This window comes from Syngnathus leptorhynchus, chromosome 12, assembly GCF_054491065.1.
Source record: "Syngnathus leptorhynchus isolate UIUO chromosome 12, UIUO_Slep, whole genome shotgun sequence".
Lineage (NCBI taxonomy): Eukaryota > Metazoa > Chordata > Actinopteri > Syngnathiformes > Syngnathidae > Syngnathus > Syngnathus leptorhynchus.
Genome location: NC_141206.1, coordinates 10,304,756 through 10,325,340, shown reverse-complemented (window position 1 = coordinate 10,325,340; position 20,585 = coordinate 10,304,756). Strand labels below are relative to the sequence as shown.

At 46.2% G+C, this 20,585-nt stretch overlaps 1 protein-coding gene across 7 annotated transcripts in view; it reads left to right on the top strand.

Annotated features, from left to right (window-relative positions):
• The window catches only part of fibcd1b (fibrinogen C domain containing 1b), a 66,013-nt gene extending 49,887 nt beyond the window's left edge, over positions 1 to 16,126 (top strand). For all 7 annotated transcript variants that reach the window (XM_085926920.1, XM_085926921.1, XM_085926922.1 and 4 more), the window contains 3 exons: positions 3,019 to 3,115; positions 14,637 to 14,816; positions 15,775 to 16,126. In XM_085926920.1, coding sequence (XP_085783046.1) covers positions 3,019 to 3,115; positions 14,637 to 14,816; positions 15,775 to 16,040 — 543 coding nt within the window. In that variant the 3' untranslated portion in view covers positions 16,041 to 16,126. The remainder of the gene's footprint in view (positions 1 to 3,018; positions 3,116 to 14,636; positions 14,817 to 15,774) is intronic.
• Positions 16,127 to 20,585: the final 4,459 nt, after the last annotated feature.

The following is a 20,585-nucleotide window of genomic DNA, read 5'->3' as shown; positions in this document are numbered from 1 at the left end:
ACAGCAGCACGCAACCGAGTAACGTCAAGATCATAATCGCTTTGTCGCAGACAGCCAGGAATAATCTTATCTGCCAAAAAGTGCCGGAGGATGATTGCCGCCGCGTCGGTAGCGCATCTGTCTCTCTAATAGGATTAGGGAACGTTCACCGCCATATGTTGCTTTGGAAAAGTCGACTTTGGCTTTTCGCCATTGAATTTGGCCAATCATCTTATTGCTCGGCAAAGTGTTAGCTAGCGCCCGCGTGTTTTGCGCTACGCTCATAACAATCGTCGTCGCTTAGCTGCTGCCGCTCGCCGCGCCAGATTGTAAGTCTCCTTCAAACAGCTTTTTTTTTTGCGGCAAACAGCTTATGTTGGTTCTGGCCCGGCGTTGCGTCGGGGCTGTCGACGTGTCCCATCTGCACGCGGCGCGCGGCGGCCTCCCCGCCGCTGACAGAAATCCCGCTGAAGTGCTTAAGGCGGCTCGCTAAGTAGCCTTCATCTACTGCGGCGATTACAGCGAGGTTAACGCCGCGCATGCAAATCCGACCGCGGGCGCCAAGGCGTTGCGTCGGGTGCGAGCTTCCCCGGGATTGACGTTTGGGCTGCGGCCTTGGAAGGGGGGGGGGAACCCAATGTCAGTTCATTGACACCATTGTTGACATGACTTTAAAGTTTCTAGCCTAGCTTGACTTTGAGATTCAAATGCATACAGCAAGCTCATGAATGAAGCCGCCAGGGGGACTAACTACAGGAACAGGTCTGACATATCGACTCGGTCATTAACACACTCGGCTAATTAATAGAGCAAGCATTAACGGCGGGTACCTTGCGTTTGAGATAAAAGCCAACATATTCCCGGCCATCCCTCACGTTGTCAATGCGCTCTTTACAGAGGATGGAGGCGCCTTAAACCTTTCCAACACCACGGGATTAGCGCGCTACGAGTCTCGTCTCGGCGGCTACCAATTGGCATTTGCCACCGGAGCTAGTTGTGCTCGGCGGATCAAAAAGGAGTACGGCTTGATAGAATTAACGGCGGGCTTCATAATGGGGCGCGCTGTCTGGAACGGCTAATCGCAGCAGACGTCGAGATGTTGAACCGTGCGTGTCGACCGTTCAGCGCCAGGTGCTGGATCCATTTTGGATGAAGATTTCGCTGGAGCCGCCGTTCAATCTGTATCAGAGGCGTTAAGTTCGATTTTCTGCTTATACAGCGGCAAAGAAAGCCGAGACCAAAATTGTTGCGTAGAAAATACTGTGAAAAAAGAGAGAATGAGCTGCCATTCTGATTTTGCTCTTTTTTTTTTTTTTTTTTTTTCCCTCAATTCAAATTAAAAGAAATGCAAACTAGCACACATACGGCGGCACTGAATAATCCAAACCTGAACCCATTCTGACACTTTTTGGGGGAGCGAGATTTGGTCCCGAGTTACCGCCTTTCTGTAAATGTGGAGCACTTTAGCCTTCCTTTTTTTTTTCTCTCCTCCCTTCCTTGCATCCATTTCTCAAGTTTCCAAGCAGATTGTCAGTGACCTCAAAGTGTCTCTATTGACAGTTTTCTTTCTGATGTCTGAGTAGGTCGCAAAGCAGACAAGACAGCAGGTGATTCCGGGGCCGAAATGCCTTGTTTAGCATGTCGAACAGCACCAATAAAGAATTTAATAGCTAAGAGCTGCAAAATGGAGACGGCTTGATGCAAAGAGAGCGTGGCGCAATATGAAAAGAGGTTGCCACTGTCCCAGATTCATCCTTGATATATTTCTTTTTTTTTTTTTTTTTTTAACTCCGCAGGAGGTGAAGACAATTGATCTTTTCCATTCAAACTAGTTCAGTTGCAATAAAAATAGAATTTTCGGGCTTCGAGCGTGGCATTAACAGCCCGGTTATGAACGTCGATGGCCTTTAAAAAAAAAAAAAAGATTCGGCAGCAAGCCTGTGCTTCTGCGCAAATCTTTACAATATGGGCGACAACCAAAGCTGACATTTTTCACCTCCACTTTGACACAACTTTGATCACCTGCTGCCCCGCGGCTAAAGTGTGAGCACGCCGGGATTTCAGAAGCGGCTCGGTGGCAGGGGCTTGTTTTGATGTCTGCTACAAACATTGAAGCTCGGCGACACCCTCGCAGATTGTGTTTTGGAAGGTGTCAACGCCACGCTTTCTCAGCTGCGCGGCTCCAGATAAGGCCGACGTTTCGGCCCGGAGGAAATTATAGTATACGTGCCGAGCCGAGCCTGTCTGGCTGCCTGCCCGAGGTGAATCGAATTTAATTGGAGATAAATACCCTCAATGCTCACTGAAATCAAGTCATGTTTATTTCGGAGTCTTAAAGGGCCTCAATGGGTCAGAGTTCACCCAAAAAAACAAGTTTGAATGACCCGAAACCAAACAAAACCCCTTCTCTGATCTAAATCCGATGGACATCGGCGAAAGATGAGGAAGAAAACGTTTCAATCCAGCCGCTTGCTCGGAAAGGAGAGCAATAATTGTCCTGTCGTGGAGACGGCCAGATTGCGACCCGCAAGGTCGACTTGTAATTAAAGTGGAGATGAGAACTGCCCGCTCGCCTAAGGACAGCACAGCACGGCGCTTATGGAAGGGTGGCCCGAGGCACTTTAACCCGCCCGCGGCTGCCCCCGACAGCTCCACGCTTGACTCGGGCGTGCTTGGGCTGACCTGGCAAATGTTTGGAGGTTTTTATGGAGACATTTTTGCTTTTCAACCCGTAGTAGCTCAACAGTTGGTGTGAGAAGTGGTGTTTGACCGTCTTGTTTAAAAGCCTGATAGAACTCAACGTGGTCTATAACGAAGCGCAGAAAGCAATTTTCCACTGTGAGCTTCACGTCAACGCAATTCACATTTAATTACGTCCTGGTTTCTTTTTTTTTTGGACGGATTGCTTTTTTTGCCAGGTAGTTCTTCATTTTCCCGTCCAACACCGTAGCGCTTTGAAGGAGTCATCACAGTGGCGGGATGAAAAGGCTGGATCTCGTTTTGTAACCCCTCCGTCCCGCTTTGTCCCGTCCCGTGTAGGTGATCCAACGCAGGGAAGACGGCTCGGTCAGCTTCTTCCGAGCTTGGGAGTCCTACCGTGAGGGATTCGGGAAAATCACCGGGGAACACTGGCTCGGTAAGTGTTTACGTATTTCCGTGTCAAAATGTGCTACTGCTTCCCATACTGGCCCTTAGTCTCCTGTTGGATAAAAGTGTCTTGCGTTGGTATTTTTGGTTTTGAAATGCTTACACTGCATTGCAGTTTAGAAAAATCAACACAATGGGCCCTTAATCTCCATTTGGATAAAATGAGTCTCATGCTGATGGTGGTTGGTGATTTTTTTTTTTGTGCAGTTCAGTCTTGAAATACTGATGGCGCAAAAAAAGGCAGAGTAATGCAAAGTAACAGTTGCTGCTGGGGCCCTTAATCTCCTTCCAGGAAAAAATAGTTTCAACGATGAGAAATAGATGAATGGATCATCATTTTTCTCTGTTGGCATTATCATACTCGATTTATATTTTACTGCAACGGTTCTTTGCCCTCTGTCTCCTATTAGATCAAATTCAAGTCATGCTGCTTTATTTTTATTTTGGCGTTTGATACTCCATAGTCTCCCTTTTCGACAGTTTTTCTAGCTGGCGTTAGTCTCCTATTGAATAAGATGTATCTTAAGCTGAGAAATACATCCTGGATGCGATTTCAGCTTTGGTGTCAATATTTGTTTGCAAGTCTTGAATTTGCACTTAATCTCTTTTTGTAAAAGCCCTCGGGCGGATATTTGTCAGAACGGTCACGGGAGCCTTCGGCAAATTGCCTAACCTTGTAACCCTCTGACGCCCCCGTCTCCGGGATGCAGTCTGCTTCATTCAAGCTGCGACTTTCTTCCAAGTTAGCCAGATGCCTTTCAGACAAGGTCGCCGCGGAAAGAGGGAAAAAAAAACAACAACCCTTAAACGATACAGTAGAAACACTTTGGTGCCAATTGACTCGGAAAAAAAAAAAAGGGGGCAGAAAACACACGCCCAAAGAAAGCTAATCTTTTGCTGAGATGTTGTTTCCTGAGGAAATTTGGCTTTGGCCTCAGCGTTTTAATGAGCTTTCACAGTTGGAAGCGTGTTGTTTGTGTTTGTGTGTCTTTGAGAGCTCACATCTCAGCCGCACATCACTTTGGAAGAGCAAATGGAGGCTGAAGAGAAAAAAAGAAGTTGGTCTCAGTGGCGCACACGCGTGCGCGGTCAAGGTTCCCGGACGCAAAAGACGTCCTCTCTCATCTGCACTCTGGATAAAAAGCACTCTCTTGAACACTTTGGGAGCGCAATGTGCCCGTGGGGAGGCGGCCCCGTCGCAAAGCGGAGCGGACATCATGTTTGCAATGGAGTGGAGGAGCCCGCCCGCAGAGATTTGGGGCAAATAGCCGCAAAGTAAAATCACGAGAATACGACTCCTTTTGACGGACAGATGGTTTTCGCCCTAGGCCCTTAATCTCATCTTGGATAAAAGTTATCTCATGAAAAGAAATAGTGTGATGTAATCAGGATAATGCTGTCCACAGTCTCCTCTGAGATTGTCTGCTTGCCCTTAGTCTCTCCTTGGATTAAAGGTGTCTCATGCCCAGAAATGATTGAAGGTGACCCTTGTTCTCCTCCATTGTTTAATTTTTTTCCACTTGGTTGCAGCAGTCAGTTTTCATATTGCCCTTAGTCTCTTGTTGGATAACATTTGGCCTATAGCAAGAAATGGTCTTTTTTGCTAGTGTTGTTTTTGTGCATGTGAGGGGTCAAAACGGTTTCAAAGCACAAACAATGGGGGGGATGTACGTCTTTCCCGCCAAGTGTGCACACGCGGCGAAGGAGCCAGCAGACCGGTCGCACTCATCGCCTTTTGCGGCTCGCCCAGGGTGCGCTATTGTCTCGTCACCGCCGTCATCGATTGCCCTCGGGGCAAACATGAAAAATGGATTGAGTCTGGGGGAGAGAGCGAACGTCATTGCGGCTGCCGCCTCAAGACGAATAAGCGTTGTTTGCAGACACGGCCTTCTTTTTTTTTGCTCTACATATTGCACCGCTCTTCAAATTGCCTTCTTTTTTTATGGCCGTGAGACGAATCCAGATGTAATAGCTCCAAAATGACGGCAACCAGATGAAAGATGTCGCTACAGATGGGCTGCAACAGCTACCGAGCACTGTCGTCTAACCCACCAATGGGAATGCACCGTAAAGGGTCCTGTACTTTTTTGGTCTTAATAATAGTTAAAGTACAAAATGTAAAAGCACAAACAAAAGAGTTAGACATTCAACCATCCTGGCTTAATGACCCCACAAGGCCAGCACAACTTCAGACGCCGGTTGTCTTTGGACATAGCCGAGAACTCCGGCGTGATGTTTGCGTTCTTCTTCATCATCTTTTTCTTCCGATTCATCCGATGCGGCCGGTCAAGCCTGACTTCTTCTTCTGACAAGAAGAAATGAGGACAAATGGCCGCGCTGTGCAAAAAATAGCTGACGCGTTCATGGAAAGCGCACAGAGGGGCGAGGAAAAAGAGATTTTCTTTAAAACGCCGACATCGATACGGCAACCTTCAAGCGCATTCTGTCGCCACCCATTCCTCCGATAGTTGGGCACTTACCCCCGAAGTTCGGTTGTTCGGATTGATAAACTCACCTAGTAAGCGTAAATCGAGAAAGTATCCGGCGAGGACCGTTCCCACTAAAATCCATAGACGTTCTCCATCCGTCCCGCTGTGAGCCCGAGCTCTTTGTGAGCGTCGCCTTAAAAGGCTGTCAGTCATTCAGCAGCTACTATTTTATTTTTAAGCCTATTGACCAAGCTTCGGAAGAGGCATTGAGGACCACAAGTCTGAAAAATCCAAACTCAACCAAGCGTGCGCTGGCTTGACAACTGCATTCTCGTTTGTTTGGCTTGTGGGAGGGTTCCTTGTCACTCACTGATGAGAACTAATAGCTTGCACAAACATGCGGGAAAAAAAAAATGAACGAATGAACCTCGCATGCAGCTTTTAGCTATTTCATCCATCCAAAAAGTCCTCCCTGAAGACAACACACTAACAAGTAGGAAAAATAACAAAATATCAATTTCAAACCAATAAAAACAGAAAAGAACCAACTTTGAGGAAAAACTGACTCAAGAATGGATGGCAACAACTTTGTGTTAATAAACTAAGCAGCCACTCCAAAGGCGCCAAATCAATGCACAGAGCACGCTGGGCTGTAGCGACCATAAAAGACGTAATAAGTTGTATTAGCAGCCGTAATGCAGACAAATACGCTTGATTGGCGGCGGGCAAATAAAACACATGTAAGCCCTTATGGATTGCCGTTATCCCAAAAAGCCCAAAATGCTAATGTGCCTACTCGAGTGTTTAATGAGCCAGCTGTAGCCAGCGTCAAGCGAGACCTCATCAAATTCATTTGATACACAACAGCTTTCGCCCGAGGACGTCAGACGCGCCAGCGGATGTTATGGATCGGCGAGGGGGGGGGGGGTCTCGTCATCGGCGAGTTTGGGTGGGCGAGAAAAACAATTATTTGTTTGGGCTGAAATAATCTGAAAGTTGTGCCCCTGCATACTTCAAATACAATATCGATCAATTTTCCGTTTGAGCTGTCACTCAAAACCTATTTTCCTCGTTTTGTTATACCCCTAATATATAAATAATATTTTAATTTGGCTATTACCAGATGCCGACGTTTAAACGAGGCCCTCGCGAAACATATTTTGTTCTTTCCAGATATCACGTCCCAGCACCCGTATCTGGTCCGCGCAGGGCTCCAGTAAAGTCGGCTTTCAACGAGCAGCTCTCGTATATTATACGGGCGACCTTCTGCGGCCGACGGGAGCGAGTCCTTCACGGCGGCCGTAAAAGCCGAGGTGGCCGTGCATGTGCCAGGCGGGTCCTTTTTAATGGAACACTTTCCCCCGCCGCCCGCGACCCCGCCGACTCTCGTGACGTCTTTATGTCGACGGCCGAATTGCCATGCCTCTCGTTCGGGTCTCCGGGTTATTCATTTTCATTGCTTGTTAGCGGCTGTGTCCTCATGTAATGTTTTTTTTTTTTTGGTCATCTAAGGCGTCGTCAATCATTGGAATTCAAAACAAAGTTGCGCTTACTTCGTTTTAATGATTAAGAATGACTTTGTAACAATAAGCCAAAGGCACCCAAGCTTGAATGCCACCCTCGGTCTTAAGTTGTTGTTGTTGTTTTTGTTTTTTTTACCATGCGTGTGTCTCATAAATGTTCTGTTTCTATCAAGAGTGAGTCATTGTAACACACCATTGTGCGTGCTCACCTTATCAAACAAACCAAAAGGAGGCGCATCTTTGGTTCAATAGAATAGAATGGAAGAATGGTGTGAAAGATGTCTTGTTTACATCAGACTTTTTTATTTATTTTCATTTTTCTTTATCCTCAGGCTGCAGTCTGTGACTTGCACAATGCATACGTCGTCGTACTTTTTTCATGTTTGCCATTTATCTATTCTATGGCAAATGTGGCCCAATCTTCGTTTTGCTGCAGCGGCCCTTAATCTCCCCTCAGATCAAATCTTTTTGCCTCTTCCGTTGTTTGCTAGCTCACTTTTTTTTTCCCCCCCTCTCTGTTTTCTGCACTTCTTTGAAGTCGGGATAATAAATTTAAAAAAAACAACCACCGGTGAGCAAACAAAGGCATAGCAACGAGCTAAGCTAAAAGGAACCTTTGTGTTTATAGTCTCGCCTCTTCATACAATATCCCGCTCTGCTACTTAATATGCGGTGCGACGGACACCTCAACTCACCTACGGGTGACCCCCGCGGTCGGCAAAACTCTTCGGCGCTCGCTGGCTCGCTCGCTTTCTGCCCACACGGTCGCCCGGTGCGCCTCGTTCGCCTTTTGGCTTTCTCGCCCCGAAGCTTCCCTGCCGCTCACGCATAATTACAATCCACCGCGGCTGCAGTTTAATTCCGCACTCGAAGCCCAGAGTGCCACTTTTAAGTGTTTCACCACGAGTGTTTGCCACGGGCTGCGTGGACCGTTTGTCGGAAAAGACATTTATGAAGCGGCGTTAATACTTGATAAGAGATGCACTCACTATACGTGTCCGTGTTAGTGCTCAACCACTTTCAATCATAAGCTAATAAAAAAAAAAATTCCCCCTCCTTCATTATTGTGCTTACGATTAAATGTGTGGTGATGTTTTCAAGGGCCTCTATTTTTTGAAGCAATACGTGCGTTCAGTTGAAGTTATGATACGTAAATATTGGCGAATAAATGTGACTGAAATTGTTCATTTATGAAACGCTTGCAGTCCCGTTCGTTGCCGTTGACGGCCGGACACGTCGCCGGATGACTAAATTGTAACAACTGTACGTAACAAGCAAGCCCTTGAACAGATTTAGTCTCCGTCTGTGTGTGTGTGTGCCAGTGATATGATAGCACGATAGCGTATCCCGCATGACCAAGTCGAGACTACTACGACGATCCCCAGTCGTCATGTATTATTCAGAGTGCACCTAAGTGATTTCAGTTAAGGCTCCTCCAATCCGGCATTCCAATGTCATCAATTATTCACCAGCGTCATTCCTGCTCAGCTTGGAAGTCGCTCGGGGTCCGCCCTGATAATCGGCCACCGCGCTGACAACGCAATGCCTCAGCCGGGCCCGGGGCGTCCCACGCTTCTTTCGGGAGAGGGTCACGCGGTGCAATCACGCCGATTGGTCGTCCGGCACGGCAGAGGCTCCATCTGCTCCAGATTGCGGCGGCGGCGGACGGCAGATAGCCGCAATTTGCCGCAATTGGCCCGTCATTTCGCTATGTATGAGGGGAGCCCCCCCCCCCCCTCCTCCTCTCTTGCCTTGCCTGCCTGCCCCCTCTCCACAAAAGCCTGAGTGCTTCATTTGATAGCTCTCATCGCACGGCTATTTTGCCCGCACTGCAGCTGGAGTCAGACTTGTTTTGGCTGCGGCGGTGACGGATGGAGAAGAAGTGGAACGCACGCATGGAGGAATCAGACGTGCCGAGCCGGTCCGAGATGGGGCAATTAAAGTTGAAATGATTAGGATGCTAATGAAAGCACACTTGGTCCTGCCTGGCCTGGATTCAGAAACGCTCATTAAAATTGAACAATCTTTGTTTTTCCCAACGTCAGGATACCGTAGGTCATTTTTCTTCATGGCCGCCATCCCAAGTTTTTCAAAATAGTCAACGGCTAAATCTTATTGTTCTTTCCCTACGAGTGAGAGTCAGTGTCGGAGATTGAAGGATTCTTTTTTTTTTTCTCCCCTGCTGTCGATGAAATATTTATTCGACAACAGGAATGTACAGCGCTTTAGAAGCTGTCAAAAGGCATGTTCATGTCTTAAACATGACCGTCGGGTGCTCATCAAGTCATACTCGAACACGAGTTGTGTGCACTTTATCATCGCTAAGCTTATTTGTGCTACAATTTAAAGAAGAGCTAAAGTCGCCCTTTCATTATTTGTCCCAAAATGGAATTTCTGCAACTTAGCGGGAGTCTTTTGAAATGGTAGCATTTTAATGATGCCCCGCGCTTGATTAGTGATGAACATGCAGCAATGTCACATCAGGCAAACACTGCCGGAGGCTCTTAAAGCTGCGGGCTCCGTTTGGACACTGGCTCGCTGCCTCGTTCTGGCTTCTCATTACTTTCGCTAAAAAAATCAGTCAGCAGATCAAACGCACAGCTTCAAGCCTTTCGTTTGTGTCCTGTTGTCCGGCGCCCCCCGTGACATGTCGTCTCATCTGCGTTTCGTTGGGCTCGCTCACTTGCTCGCTTATTTTTTTCTTTTTGGAGTCATTTCATAGACGTCTCTCGAAAAGCAAGGTCAAAGTCCCGGGGGGCAAAATGGATGTAAGTGTCCAATCAGTTCCAAGTAGGCCTGATCTTGGATCTGTCATTCGTGTCAGGTTCATGGTCCTGTTTCAATGGAACGCTGAGTCATCTGATTTTTTTTTTTTCTGAATTGTACATCACATACGATGCATGTCCACAGATTCAGAAATTCAGCTTTAAAGAGAAAAATCACACAAAGGTCCCAGTAGATGGCGCTAAACAAGAATAGCTCATCCAGAACTATCATAATGAATTGCTTTTGATTTCAGCTTCTTTATATTTCATTTAAACGGTGAAAATAAATATAGCATCCTAAGCTCACGAGCCTGCTAAGCTATCAAGGCACAAGCATAGCCTGCTAAGCTAACAAGGCTAGTCACCCGCTAACATGAAGCCTTCGAAGCTAATGGGCCAACGATGTGCTACCGATTGTTTATGATTTGTATTGCTTTTGAACGATTATAATAGTAAAGTGAAAAAGCGAGCCAACCAAGTTGTATAACGTAGCCTCGCCTCCAAAGTTAATGACGATAACAACGAGCTCCAAGCTGCTACGGGCACATAACCTTCTTGGCGGAGGTACCATAATAAAGTCACCCCCCATCCATCAAGCCCGGTGAATGGCGTCGTCACGGCAGACATTTTTTACTGCCTCCTCAGTGTTAAATTACCCTCGCGTGAATTATTCTCGCCGCGATGTTTAATGCACGACGTCATGCGCGAATGTGGCGACACGGGTGGGAAATGATGGCGTGGGTGGCTGAGGCGGTGATAAAGCGAAAGAATAAATCTACTGCCGTGCCGATAAATCAGCATCAACAGCTGCCAATTAGTATGACACCCACTCCTGACTTAGGAAAATATACCTGCCGGGCAATCGGCAGAGGCAGATTGACAATCAATAGTATGAAGTATAGGCGAGGATTCTTTTGGGGATCATTTTTATATTTTACAATATGAAAAAGGGTATTTCTTGTTTGTTTTTTTATTGCACTGTACAGATATTTGAACTTGAGTCCTTTTACTTGTTGCACTCGGTACAAGCGGCACACTTGTTTCCTCGGCTGGTAGTTGGCTCTGAGCACCCACCATCGGCGTCGACAAGCCACCCAGAGCGTTCATTCATTTGGAATGAGAGCTGGGAGGAAACGCCGGAGAGTGACAGCTGGCGGGAGTCGAACGGAGTTCAGCGTGAACCTCGATGGTCCTGGCAATGGTCTGACACCGAGTAGTCACTGCAACCACCATCTTGCTCCTTGGAGCCACTGTCACTTTTGGATTGGGCTGTTGTTGGGGAGATGAAGTCCTCTGAAGTCTGCCACCGCATTCTTTGCCTCAATCCTAACTTCCATCTTGGTTGCTAAGATCTGGTCCATAGCCTCGTTTGCGAGTACAGGGTGTTCGGTTTTGAGTCATCGAAATGCACGGTGACATTAGCTTGTGTTCGAGTTGACCTCACAAAGTTGTTAGCGCTTTTGTACGCCAGAATCTGCCCCAGTTTTATTGAATGTGCCGCAAACGACGACAAAGGCCTCAATTTTGGACAAAAGGTACAAATAGCTACCCCGGAGAACAATCATGTAACCATTTGAGATGCTTTAGCATCATTTGTACCCACATCATCATCATCATCATCCCAGAATACAAAGCAACGGGCCATTATCGGCCACTAATTTGTTGTCGCCTTTGAAAATCAAAACGGCGACCGTCCTTTGAAAGAACGCCCTATATAAAAAATAATAATAATAAAAAACGGTGCTCGTCTCAAATCGGCAGCTGTGCAAGAGTGTCAAAACCTGTGCAACGTCGCTCGCGACAGGGCTAATGAGGGCGCTGTGGGCAAAGTGAACAAATATTCCCATGATAACGACTCCCGAGTTAGACTCTGCCTGGGGATGCTCCATCAAGAGTTTTTCTTTCCGAGCCGGAGGAAAACTCCACCTTTGTCTGGCGTCAAACTCTTGACGGGGACGGGCTTGTTTTTGTGTTTGTCGGGTTTGAGGTGTCGCGAAGGCGAATCGGGCCGATTTTCTTTCCTGCGTAGCGAAGCGAGGAACGTCTGGAACCTTCCGTCTCCCCCGTCACAAAGCGTCCCTCGGCAGCCTTAAAAGGGGGAATTGTCTCGATAAGCAACAGTCCGACGAGAAGCCTTGGAAGCAAAAATCAGATGTGACAAAATCAGACCATTATTTTCTTTCTTCCTTTGTCCCGCCAAATGTCACCGCCGCCTTTGGGAACAGGGTAGCGGCGGCGGGTGGTCTTAGGGTGTCATAGTTCAGCGCACACCTGTCTCTCTTCTTTCATTCCAACCTTTTAATGTGGACTTAGCGACAATGCCAAAGCTTTGGCGTCACCTTTCAAAAGCGGCAACAGACCAAGGCGGGCCCCCGTCGGGCCGACCGCCGTCACCTGACTTGGTGGATAGCATCTCTTCAAATGTTGTCCCCCATCTCGCCACAGTGCCTAAAAAACATGGGAACATTACCCCAATGACTGGCCTCGCAATTTGAAGAAATCATCTTCCTCTTCGCCACAATCTCAGCAGAGCTTGACAGGAAGATGAAGTCAAAGGAAGGAATTGAAAGGGTTTGCTGGGGGGGGGCGGGGCTAAGAAAAACACAGTCGAATGGGTTTGAGTTACGGTGATGCAAGGATGGGAGCCACTTCTATCCTGTCGAGCAGGAGCTGCCCCCCCAGGCAACCGAGAAAGAAAAGCATGATGAATAATTAACTGGCAGAAATGTCACGAGCGCCATCATTTTTCTGGTGGATTTAGGGATAGTCTGCCTTTAAAGTGCCTTCTTTTGTTTGGGACTCCATTCCTTCGTGAAACTTTTGTCTTTGTCGAGATTTGAATCCAAAAGGAACAAATATCAAGTGAGCGTCCTGATATTGAGCGAAATTTGTGTGGCTTCCCGTGAGAAAGCTCAAGTGTGCAAAATGAGTTATGGATCACGGTGACCCACTTTAATGATGTAATTGGAGATATTCATCATCTTTTATGGACGGAACAATGCTTTGTTCCCACGTGGAGGGAGGGCTTCTAAATTTAATACCGCCTGTTTGTTTTTTTCTTATCTTTTGTCTTTTTCCACGGGTGGAACTGGAGGACAGTCTTTGTCTTGTCATCACGTTTCATTTTTTTTTTTTTTCATGTGAGGCTTTATTTATTTTTTTTATTTTCATGACACAATTGCATCATGTTCCATCTGTTTGTTTGACTTGAAAAAATATTACATTTGAGGAAACGTTTGTTTTTTTTCTCTAAAAAAAAAAGGGACACCCTTGGGAGAAAAGTTGTGTATTTTTATTATTTTTAGTTGTTTTTTTTTTAAGCAATCTAAGTATTTTATATTATTTTATATTGACATATTTATATATATTTTTTTAAATTTATAATTCAAATATTGCAATTAAATTCTTTTTTTTTTTTGTTCTTCAACATGTTGCGACTATTGAAGCAACATTAACATGGTCTCGTCTTTTTTCCTGATCAGAATAAATTGTGCACGCCTCCTTTCCAAAATGTCGTGCGGCAAGTCAAACTCTTGAGGACGTGCGACAGATTTTGAATCCTTGATCACCAAAGAAATAAACAAAGAAATAAAGGCGCGTTTGACAGAAATAGTTTGCATGTTCCCCTTTGAAAAGGAGCGCCCCGTCGCTGCGTCACCTCGGGGACTGCCCCCTTCTGGAGTCATTTGACAAACTTCAAAAGACTTTGGGCCCTTTTCTCTTTCTGAGGAAGCAAAAAAAAAAAAAAAACAGCAAATAATAATCAAGATGCACATACACACGCACGCAACTATTTATAAGACTGCGTGAGTGTATTTACATAACTTTAATTTGGTCTCTAATTAAAGCCTCAGAGAATCCCGGCTCGGCTCTAATTTGGAATAATTAAAGAGCAACACAAGCCAAGTAACGCCAGGCGCGCCTCGGCATCTAAATGCTCAGGTGTACCTGGCTGTTAATTAAATGCTATTGTTCCAAACGGGCGGGCGGGCGCTCGCATTTGCAGGTATTTTGCTCGCTGAATTAACGCGGCGGATGCTGATTGTCCCGCCGGGGGAAAACTCCGGGATGGTCTGTTTAGCGGCGTCTAGCGAGAAGTCACAAATGGCAAAGAAGTCCTTTTTTTGCACACGTGGGAAATGCCCTCGGTGCTAATTAGCTCTGAAAGCCAAAGCGAGGCATTTGCAGACGCCAAATCTCAGCGCTTCATTCGGCCGCTGGATTCGCTGGTGGCGCGCTCGCCTTCTGGCGCAAAGCGAAACAAGTCGGCACGCTTTTGAGGACTGCGTTGACCATTGCGCAACAAAGGAAGCCATCTTGCAACAGTGTCAGATTGCGGCAGGCAGATGCAAATCAATGTCTTGAAATCTGTTTTTATTTTTCCCCGTGTTGGTGCTCTGAAAAGATTTTCCCGCTTCTCCGTCTCACGATGGAGCTACAATTAAAAAGAAGCTTTGACACGTGAAAGCCAAGTGGTCCTTTTTGTTATTATTTTTTTATTTCTAGAGTCTTGTCAGATGCAAATGCAAGTTTACCTGGCTTGGCAGCTGCGTACGCCTACGGCAAATGTAAAAGCAGCGTTTATGGAGACAAAAAGTGACAGACAACGGAAAAAAAATATTTGCCGAGGAGAGAAAAAACGGTTGTGAAATAAGCAGGCAAAAATAATTTTGGGGGGGGAAAACAGTTTGAAGTGAATAAGATTTTTCAAAATATTCGTATTTAATTTTTTGTAAGGATTTCAGTTTTTTCCAAGAAAGAAGCCGTAACGTTGATCCGCTGTGTCTGTCCAGGGCTGAAGCAGATCCACTCTCTGTCCATCCAAAGCAACTACGAGCTGCGCATCGACCTGGAGGACTTTGAGAACGGCACGGCGTACGCCCAGTACGGCACCTTTGGCGTGGGCCTCTTCTCGGTGGACCCGGACGACGACGGCTACCCGCTGACGGTGGGGGACTACTCTGGAAACGCAGGTAACGCTTTGGCGGGATCAATGTTATTTCTCGGTTTGAAAAACAAAAACAAATCTTGCAAAAATCATCCGAATTCAAAAGAAAGAAATATATCTATAAATGTATCAAAAGAACTGCTAGTAATATTCTCAATATGATGTTAAATAGAAATCAAGTGGGAGGGGTTACAAGATGGAGAAAAAAAAATGAGTGCTCATTATGAATGTGTGCAAACAGTCAATTTCAATTTCCGACACACGTCGGCGTTCAGCTCGTCACTTTCGTGACCTTTTCTTGTTTTCAAGCTTGTTGTTGTCATTTTACGCTTTGTCACCGCTCGTCTGCTTTGCGCCGCTCGTGAATCGTAACGTCCATTCAAAAGTTGCTCCTTCCAAAAAAATCTCGCCTCAGATGGGAGGCGGCTCGGCTCGGCTCGCCCGTCATCCTGATGAAATTACAAGAGATTAATTGAGCCGCAGCATAAACAAAAGCCTGAGGTGGAGACATAGCTGAGGGGAGGGGAGGGGGGGTGTGTGAAAAAAAGCAATTTACCCAACCTTTCGGGAGCATCGCTCTGCCCGCGGAGAACAGGGGTTGGACAGGTGTGAGCGATGGAGCCCGCGGAGGCGGGCGATAGAACGATAGCAACACAAAGCCACATGACAAAATAGGATTGGGGAGAAAACCAAAGTTTCACTTTTTAATTCCAAATTCATCTTTGCTGAGGAAAATCGTTGAATTGAATGTGAAAGAACGCGGCGGCGCAAGTGCTCACGTAACGAGAACTCGGGCTAACAACCCGGGGCTAAAATTAAGCTCCTCCCATTCGCGAGCTCCTCGTTGAATGAAACTCATCCACTCGACGGCTCCAAATTGCCACGGACTGGAGGCGCGCGCTCATTTCTATTTATCGCCCACCACCCCCCACACATTACGCCCCCCCCCTCGCCCATCCTTCCCCCCCCCCCCATGGCTGCAGGCGACTCGCTCCTGAAGCACAACGGAATGAAGTTCACCACCAAGGACCGCGACAACGACCACTCTGAGAACAACTGCGCCTCCTTCTACCACGGCGCCTGGTGGTACCGCAACTGCCACACCTCCAACCTCAACGGCCAGTACTTGCGCGGCCAGCACACGTCCTACGCCGACGGCATCGAGTGGTCGGCCTGGACCGGCTGGCAGTACTCGCTCAAGTTCTCCGAGATGAAGATACGCCCCACCCGCGACCTGGACGGCAAATGAGGGAGAATTCCCTCGTCTTGTGCCCGGTCCATTTTTTTTTTTTTTTTTTTGGTGTCTTTGCCCCTTTTAGTCTTTTTGGGGAGGGATTTGATTTGTCGTGGAACCAGCAAGGACCAAACGGGAAGTAGAGGAGACAATGGAGGACATCTTTCCTCCAAGCCACGCCACGCAGATGGTTACCTGATGTTGTGTGCGTGCTCATGTTGATGTGCACGCTAGAACATAAAAAAATAATCTATTCAGTCCACTTCTGTTCTATCGACCGAAATGGTTTCTTTCTTTTGTCCTTTACCTTGATGCAAATGAGACGAAAAGCACCGTATAAATATATATGAATAATCTCTATATCTATACATACAAAAAAAAAAGAATAATGTTGCGGAGAAAGAGTGCAATTCAAATTTGTACGTCATCTTATTTTCATTGAATTTCCACAAAGAAGCGCGGCGGGGCCACGTGGGGGAAAATACGCAACGGGAATCAAGTTGTCATCAAAAAACTGTTAATCATGTCTTTTGTTCTCCCCACAATAACACAAGACTAAAATTATGGTGTGCAAACATTTTTAAAAAAAAAATCTGCACAAAATGTTTGCCGTGTTCTCTCCATTGCAGAATTAAATTATATTAAAAAAAGTATTGTATAAATGTTAAATGTTCTGTCAGTAAGTTGTTTTTATTGCATATATAATTTTTAAATGAACCAAAATATGTCTGAAATATTTAAAAAAAGAACTTCATTTTTAGATGTTTCCACTTTTTTTAGGCAAAAGGAACTGATTTAACTCTCTTTGATGGCATCTTTATTCTCACCATATAACGCTACATTTTCCCTCCAGTGTCGCCTTTTCCCTCCTTTGTCCCTTTTTTGGATGTACTGAAAGCTTTAGAAAAAAATTATGTAAATTTGACTGTACAGCGTGTATGACTTTTAGAGCATGTCCGGTTTTTGTTACCATGCTTAAAAAACGAGAAAAAAAAACTGAACTGAGTACATGCAAAAAAAAAAAAAAAAAATGAAAATGCACAAGGTGAAACATTGCAACCATCAACTTGTCTGAGAGACTTTTCCGAGTGGCCAGCGGGAGTATTGCACACTGCGTGACATCCGGCAGAACCTTGGCCCCTAAAAGCACACGTCCACGTGCACACGAAGGAACGCAAGCACGCATACGTCCCTTCTCCGCCGATGTTTTTTGAACGTGGCCGCGCGTGAGGATGCGACAAACAAGCCGGAAAAAGCCGCTGAAGTGGCAGCGCTCGGATCGGACCCGGTGCGGCCACGCGTGCAAATGCGCATACACGCATGTGCACGTGTGGGCATTGTGCGCACGTGGACAAAACAAAAGGATGAGAGAGAAGAAGGCCGTGCGAGGTGACTTCCACACGTACAATAGGGTATTTAAAAAAAGATTCAAATTGCAAATTTGCAAGTTTCAACCAATCAGAAGCGGGAAGAAGAAAGGAATGGAAATGTTTGTTCAATTCAATTATTTGTTGCATATTCTGTTTCAAAGAAAATGGAATTTTCCAGAACAAAAAAAAATAATTTCGCAAAATTCATGATTCCAAAAACTGAAAATGCCTCCGTGTACAGGTGGATGCGTCCTCGGTACGTCTCGCTGATGCGTCCAAGTCACATGATGCTTGTGTATGACCCCCCGACCCCTCCTTTGCTGCTCTTTGTGTTGACCGACGGAAGGATTTCCGCATTGTTCTAGACGGAGCTTTTACTTCTCGTGATCGTGAACCCAATTAATTGAGTGAACGCCGCCTACTGGTACTGTGTTGAACTGCGCTTGCACCCTAACCCCGCCCCTCCCCTCACAACTTCAATCACGTTGTGCTTATTGTATACGTTTCTGCTTTGTTCAATAAATGTTGGAGCCGAGCGTCACCTAAAATTGCCCTGGTTGCCCAACCACCTGCTTTTTTTCCGCTCTCTCTTCGGCCGGACGATAAAAAAAACAAAAAAGTCCTCAAACCTTCCTAAAACGTCTTCATAGCTCCCCAAACATTCTCGCACTTGCCCAAATCTTGTCCCAAAATTTCCCCCCCCAAACCAAATCCAGGTAGATCCTCAAAGCTTTTCCTAGAAGATCCTTAAAAGTTCCCTAAATCTTCCAGGAATGTCCCCACACCTCCCAAAAGTTAATTAAAAAAGAACACCTCCCCCCCTCCCCGCCCTTCAATGTCATTTCCCCGTGACGTGCTAGCGATTTGTTTCATTTGCGTTCTTTCCTTTTTTTATTTTTTTTGTGGGTGCTGGATCTTGATTGTGTGTTTTATTGTTCTCGCCAGCATTCAATAAATGTTCACATTTTCTAAAAGGCGGAGAGAGGAGAAGGGGCCTCAAGTGTGTCTTCCTTGCTTTGGAGCGCTGATGAGCATTTGAGCTTTCTTAAAAAAAATTGATTCAGCCTCCAAAGACACTTTTACATGGTTTACAAAATTTCATATTGCTGCTACCTGAAAGTTTGCTTGCGGCGGCCATTTTAGGAGTCATTTGCTAATTAAGGCACCCTTAAGTCCCATAAATTCTTTTTTTTTCTTCGGGTGGCTAATAGTGAGAGCACGTCACTACGCCAGTAATACCCAACGGTATTAAATAGTTAAAAGACATTGAGAAAAATTCAAGACGCCTGCCTATAATTCAACCGGGGCCTTGGGAAGCCATAAAACTTTGATGATAACAAATGTTCTCACAATTGCGTTTGATGCTCCAATCTCCGCTGGAAGCTTCTTCTTGTGAAGACGTTGCTGTAGTAATGCGTTCAGCACCCCCCCCCCCCCCCCCCCTTTGGGCGTTGGCGCGGGCCAACCTCGCTAACAACTGAGTCGTCTTATCGGTGTCAGCGCCACCGGGTTGAGACTCTTATCAGATTAAGCGCCGCAACAAAACGGACAGAATTTACCGCTCGGATGCGCCGATAGCGAGCGTGGTGGCGGCGGCGGCTGCGTCTTAATCCAGCTGGCAAACGCTGAACGATTCAAGACGGGAATACTAATGATTCAAAAAAAAATAATAATAAAAAAAACCACGGGTGGAAGCGAGCCAGGGCTGACTTGACCCGGTGGTCAGACAAGTCCCCGGTTTTGTCGGGACCCAGCGATGCGGGAAATGGAAGTACGACCACCTCGGAATACAAAACGGAGAAACTTCCTCGGTTCAGGACTGTGACAATAAAGAAATGTGAAATAGAAATGTTACTATGATATGGATTCTCCTCAATTGAAGGCAATTGAAATGGAGATACAAGTCCAGTCTTAAATTGTTCCATTTGTCACCGATGGCGTCAAATGGCCGGCCCAGGTCCTTTTTCGACAACCCGTCCGGCGTGTTGAGAATCACGCCTGACCTTTAGCCTTTTGGGTGCGCTACAGCGGGCTATAATGACCTTGCAGAACTAAATACCTGGCAGACGGAGATAACCGGAGAGGCCCGGAGGGACGAGGAGATGGAGGGGGGGGGGGGGTGTCAACTCGACATCTTCCCAAAAGTGCTTCATATTGCGAACCTGCAGCCGCATGCCAGGACGAAATTGACTTTGGAATTGAAAATTTCATCGATTAAAACCTGAGCTTTTTGAGGATTCACTATAAATGGGGCGAATTTCTACAAAACGAGACCAAAACCTAGTTAAAATACCGGGTATGCGGACTTGATAGTTAGACATGTGACTTGATTCTGGATGACTTAGAAGCGATCCAAAGCGGCAAGGTTGAGGTTGTGGCAGGGGAAAAAAATACAAAAATTGGACAGGCGTTTGACACGAGTGTCAAAGGAGAGGGATTGGTCTCAGGTAATCCCCAAGTTTCTAACGGCGGCTTTGATGGAGGATGACAGGGAACCTAATCTGTGTTTCTGGGGCGACATTAAGTGTCTGGGTCTTGTCAGAGATGAGTTGTTGCAAGTTGAAAGCTCGCTCTTCAGTCCTTGACCGCACTGACAGTCAAGGAGCTTTGAGATTATGAGTCATGTGCATATATTGTCATTTGGTTCATATATTGAAAGTGGAGGGGCCCTAACATTGAACCCTGCGGGACAACGGACAGCAGAGGCAAGGAACTGCACTAAGCCAAAAATGAATTGAGATAATCACAGATGAGTTGGAAATAAACAAAGCTTAAATCATTTGAAAAGCATACGTGTCAATATTGACAACTTTGCGGCCACAAACAGGATATTATAAACACTTTTTAACCAATAAGGGGAGCCGAGGGGGGCGGGCAATCATATGCATCGTCAGCAACAGTATCAGCACGTACATAAATGATGAGGGAGGAGATGCGTTTAGCAGCTCGACGCACTTCCTTTGCTCTTTATTTATTCCGCTTGTATGTTACGATGCAAATGACGGGGGAGGAGAGTCGTAATCTGCAGCCGAGACTGATGATATCTCGACGGATTTAGGAAGGAGGCTGGTGGAAAGAAAACTACTCGGGCTTTCTCTCTCCTAGGAAAGTGCCGTTAACTCATTCAGCGCCATTGACGGTTATAGACGTCAAAGATATGAACTGGGTTGGCGGTGAATGAGTTAATGGG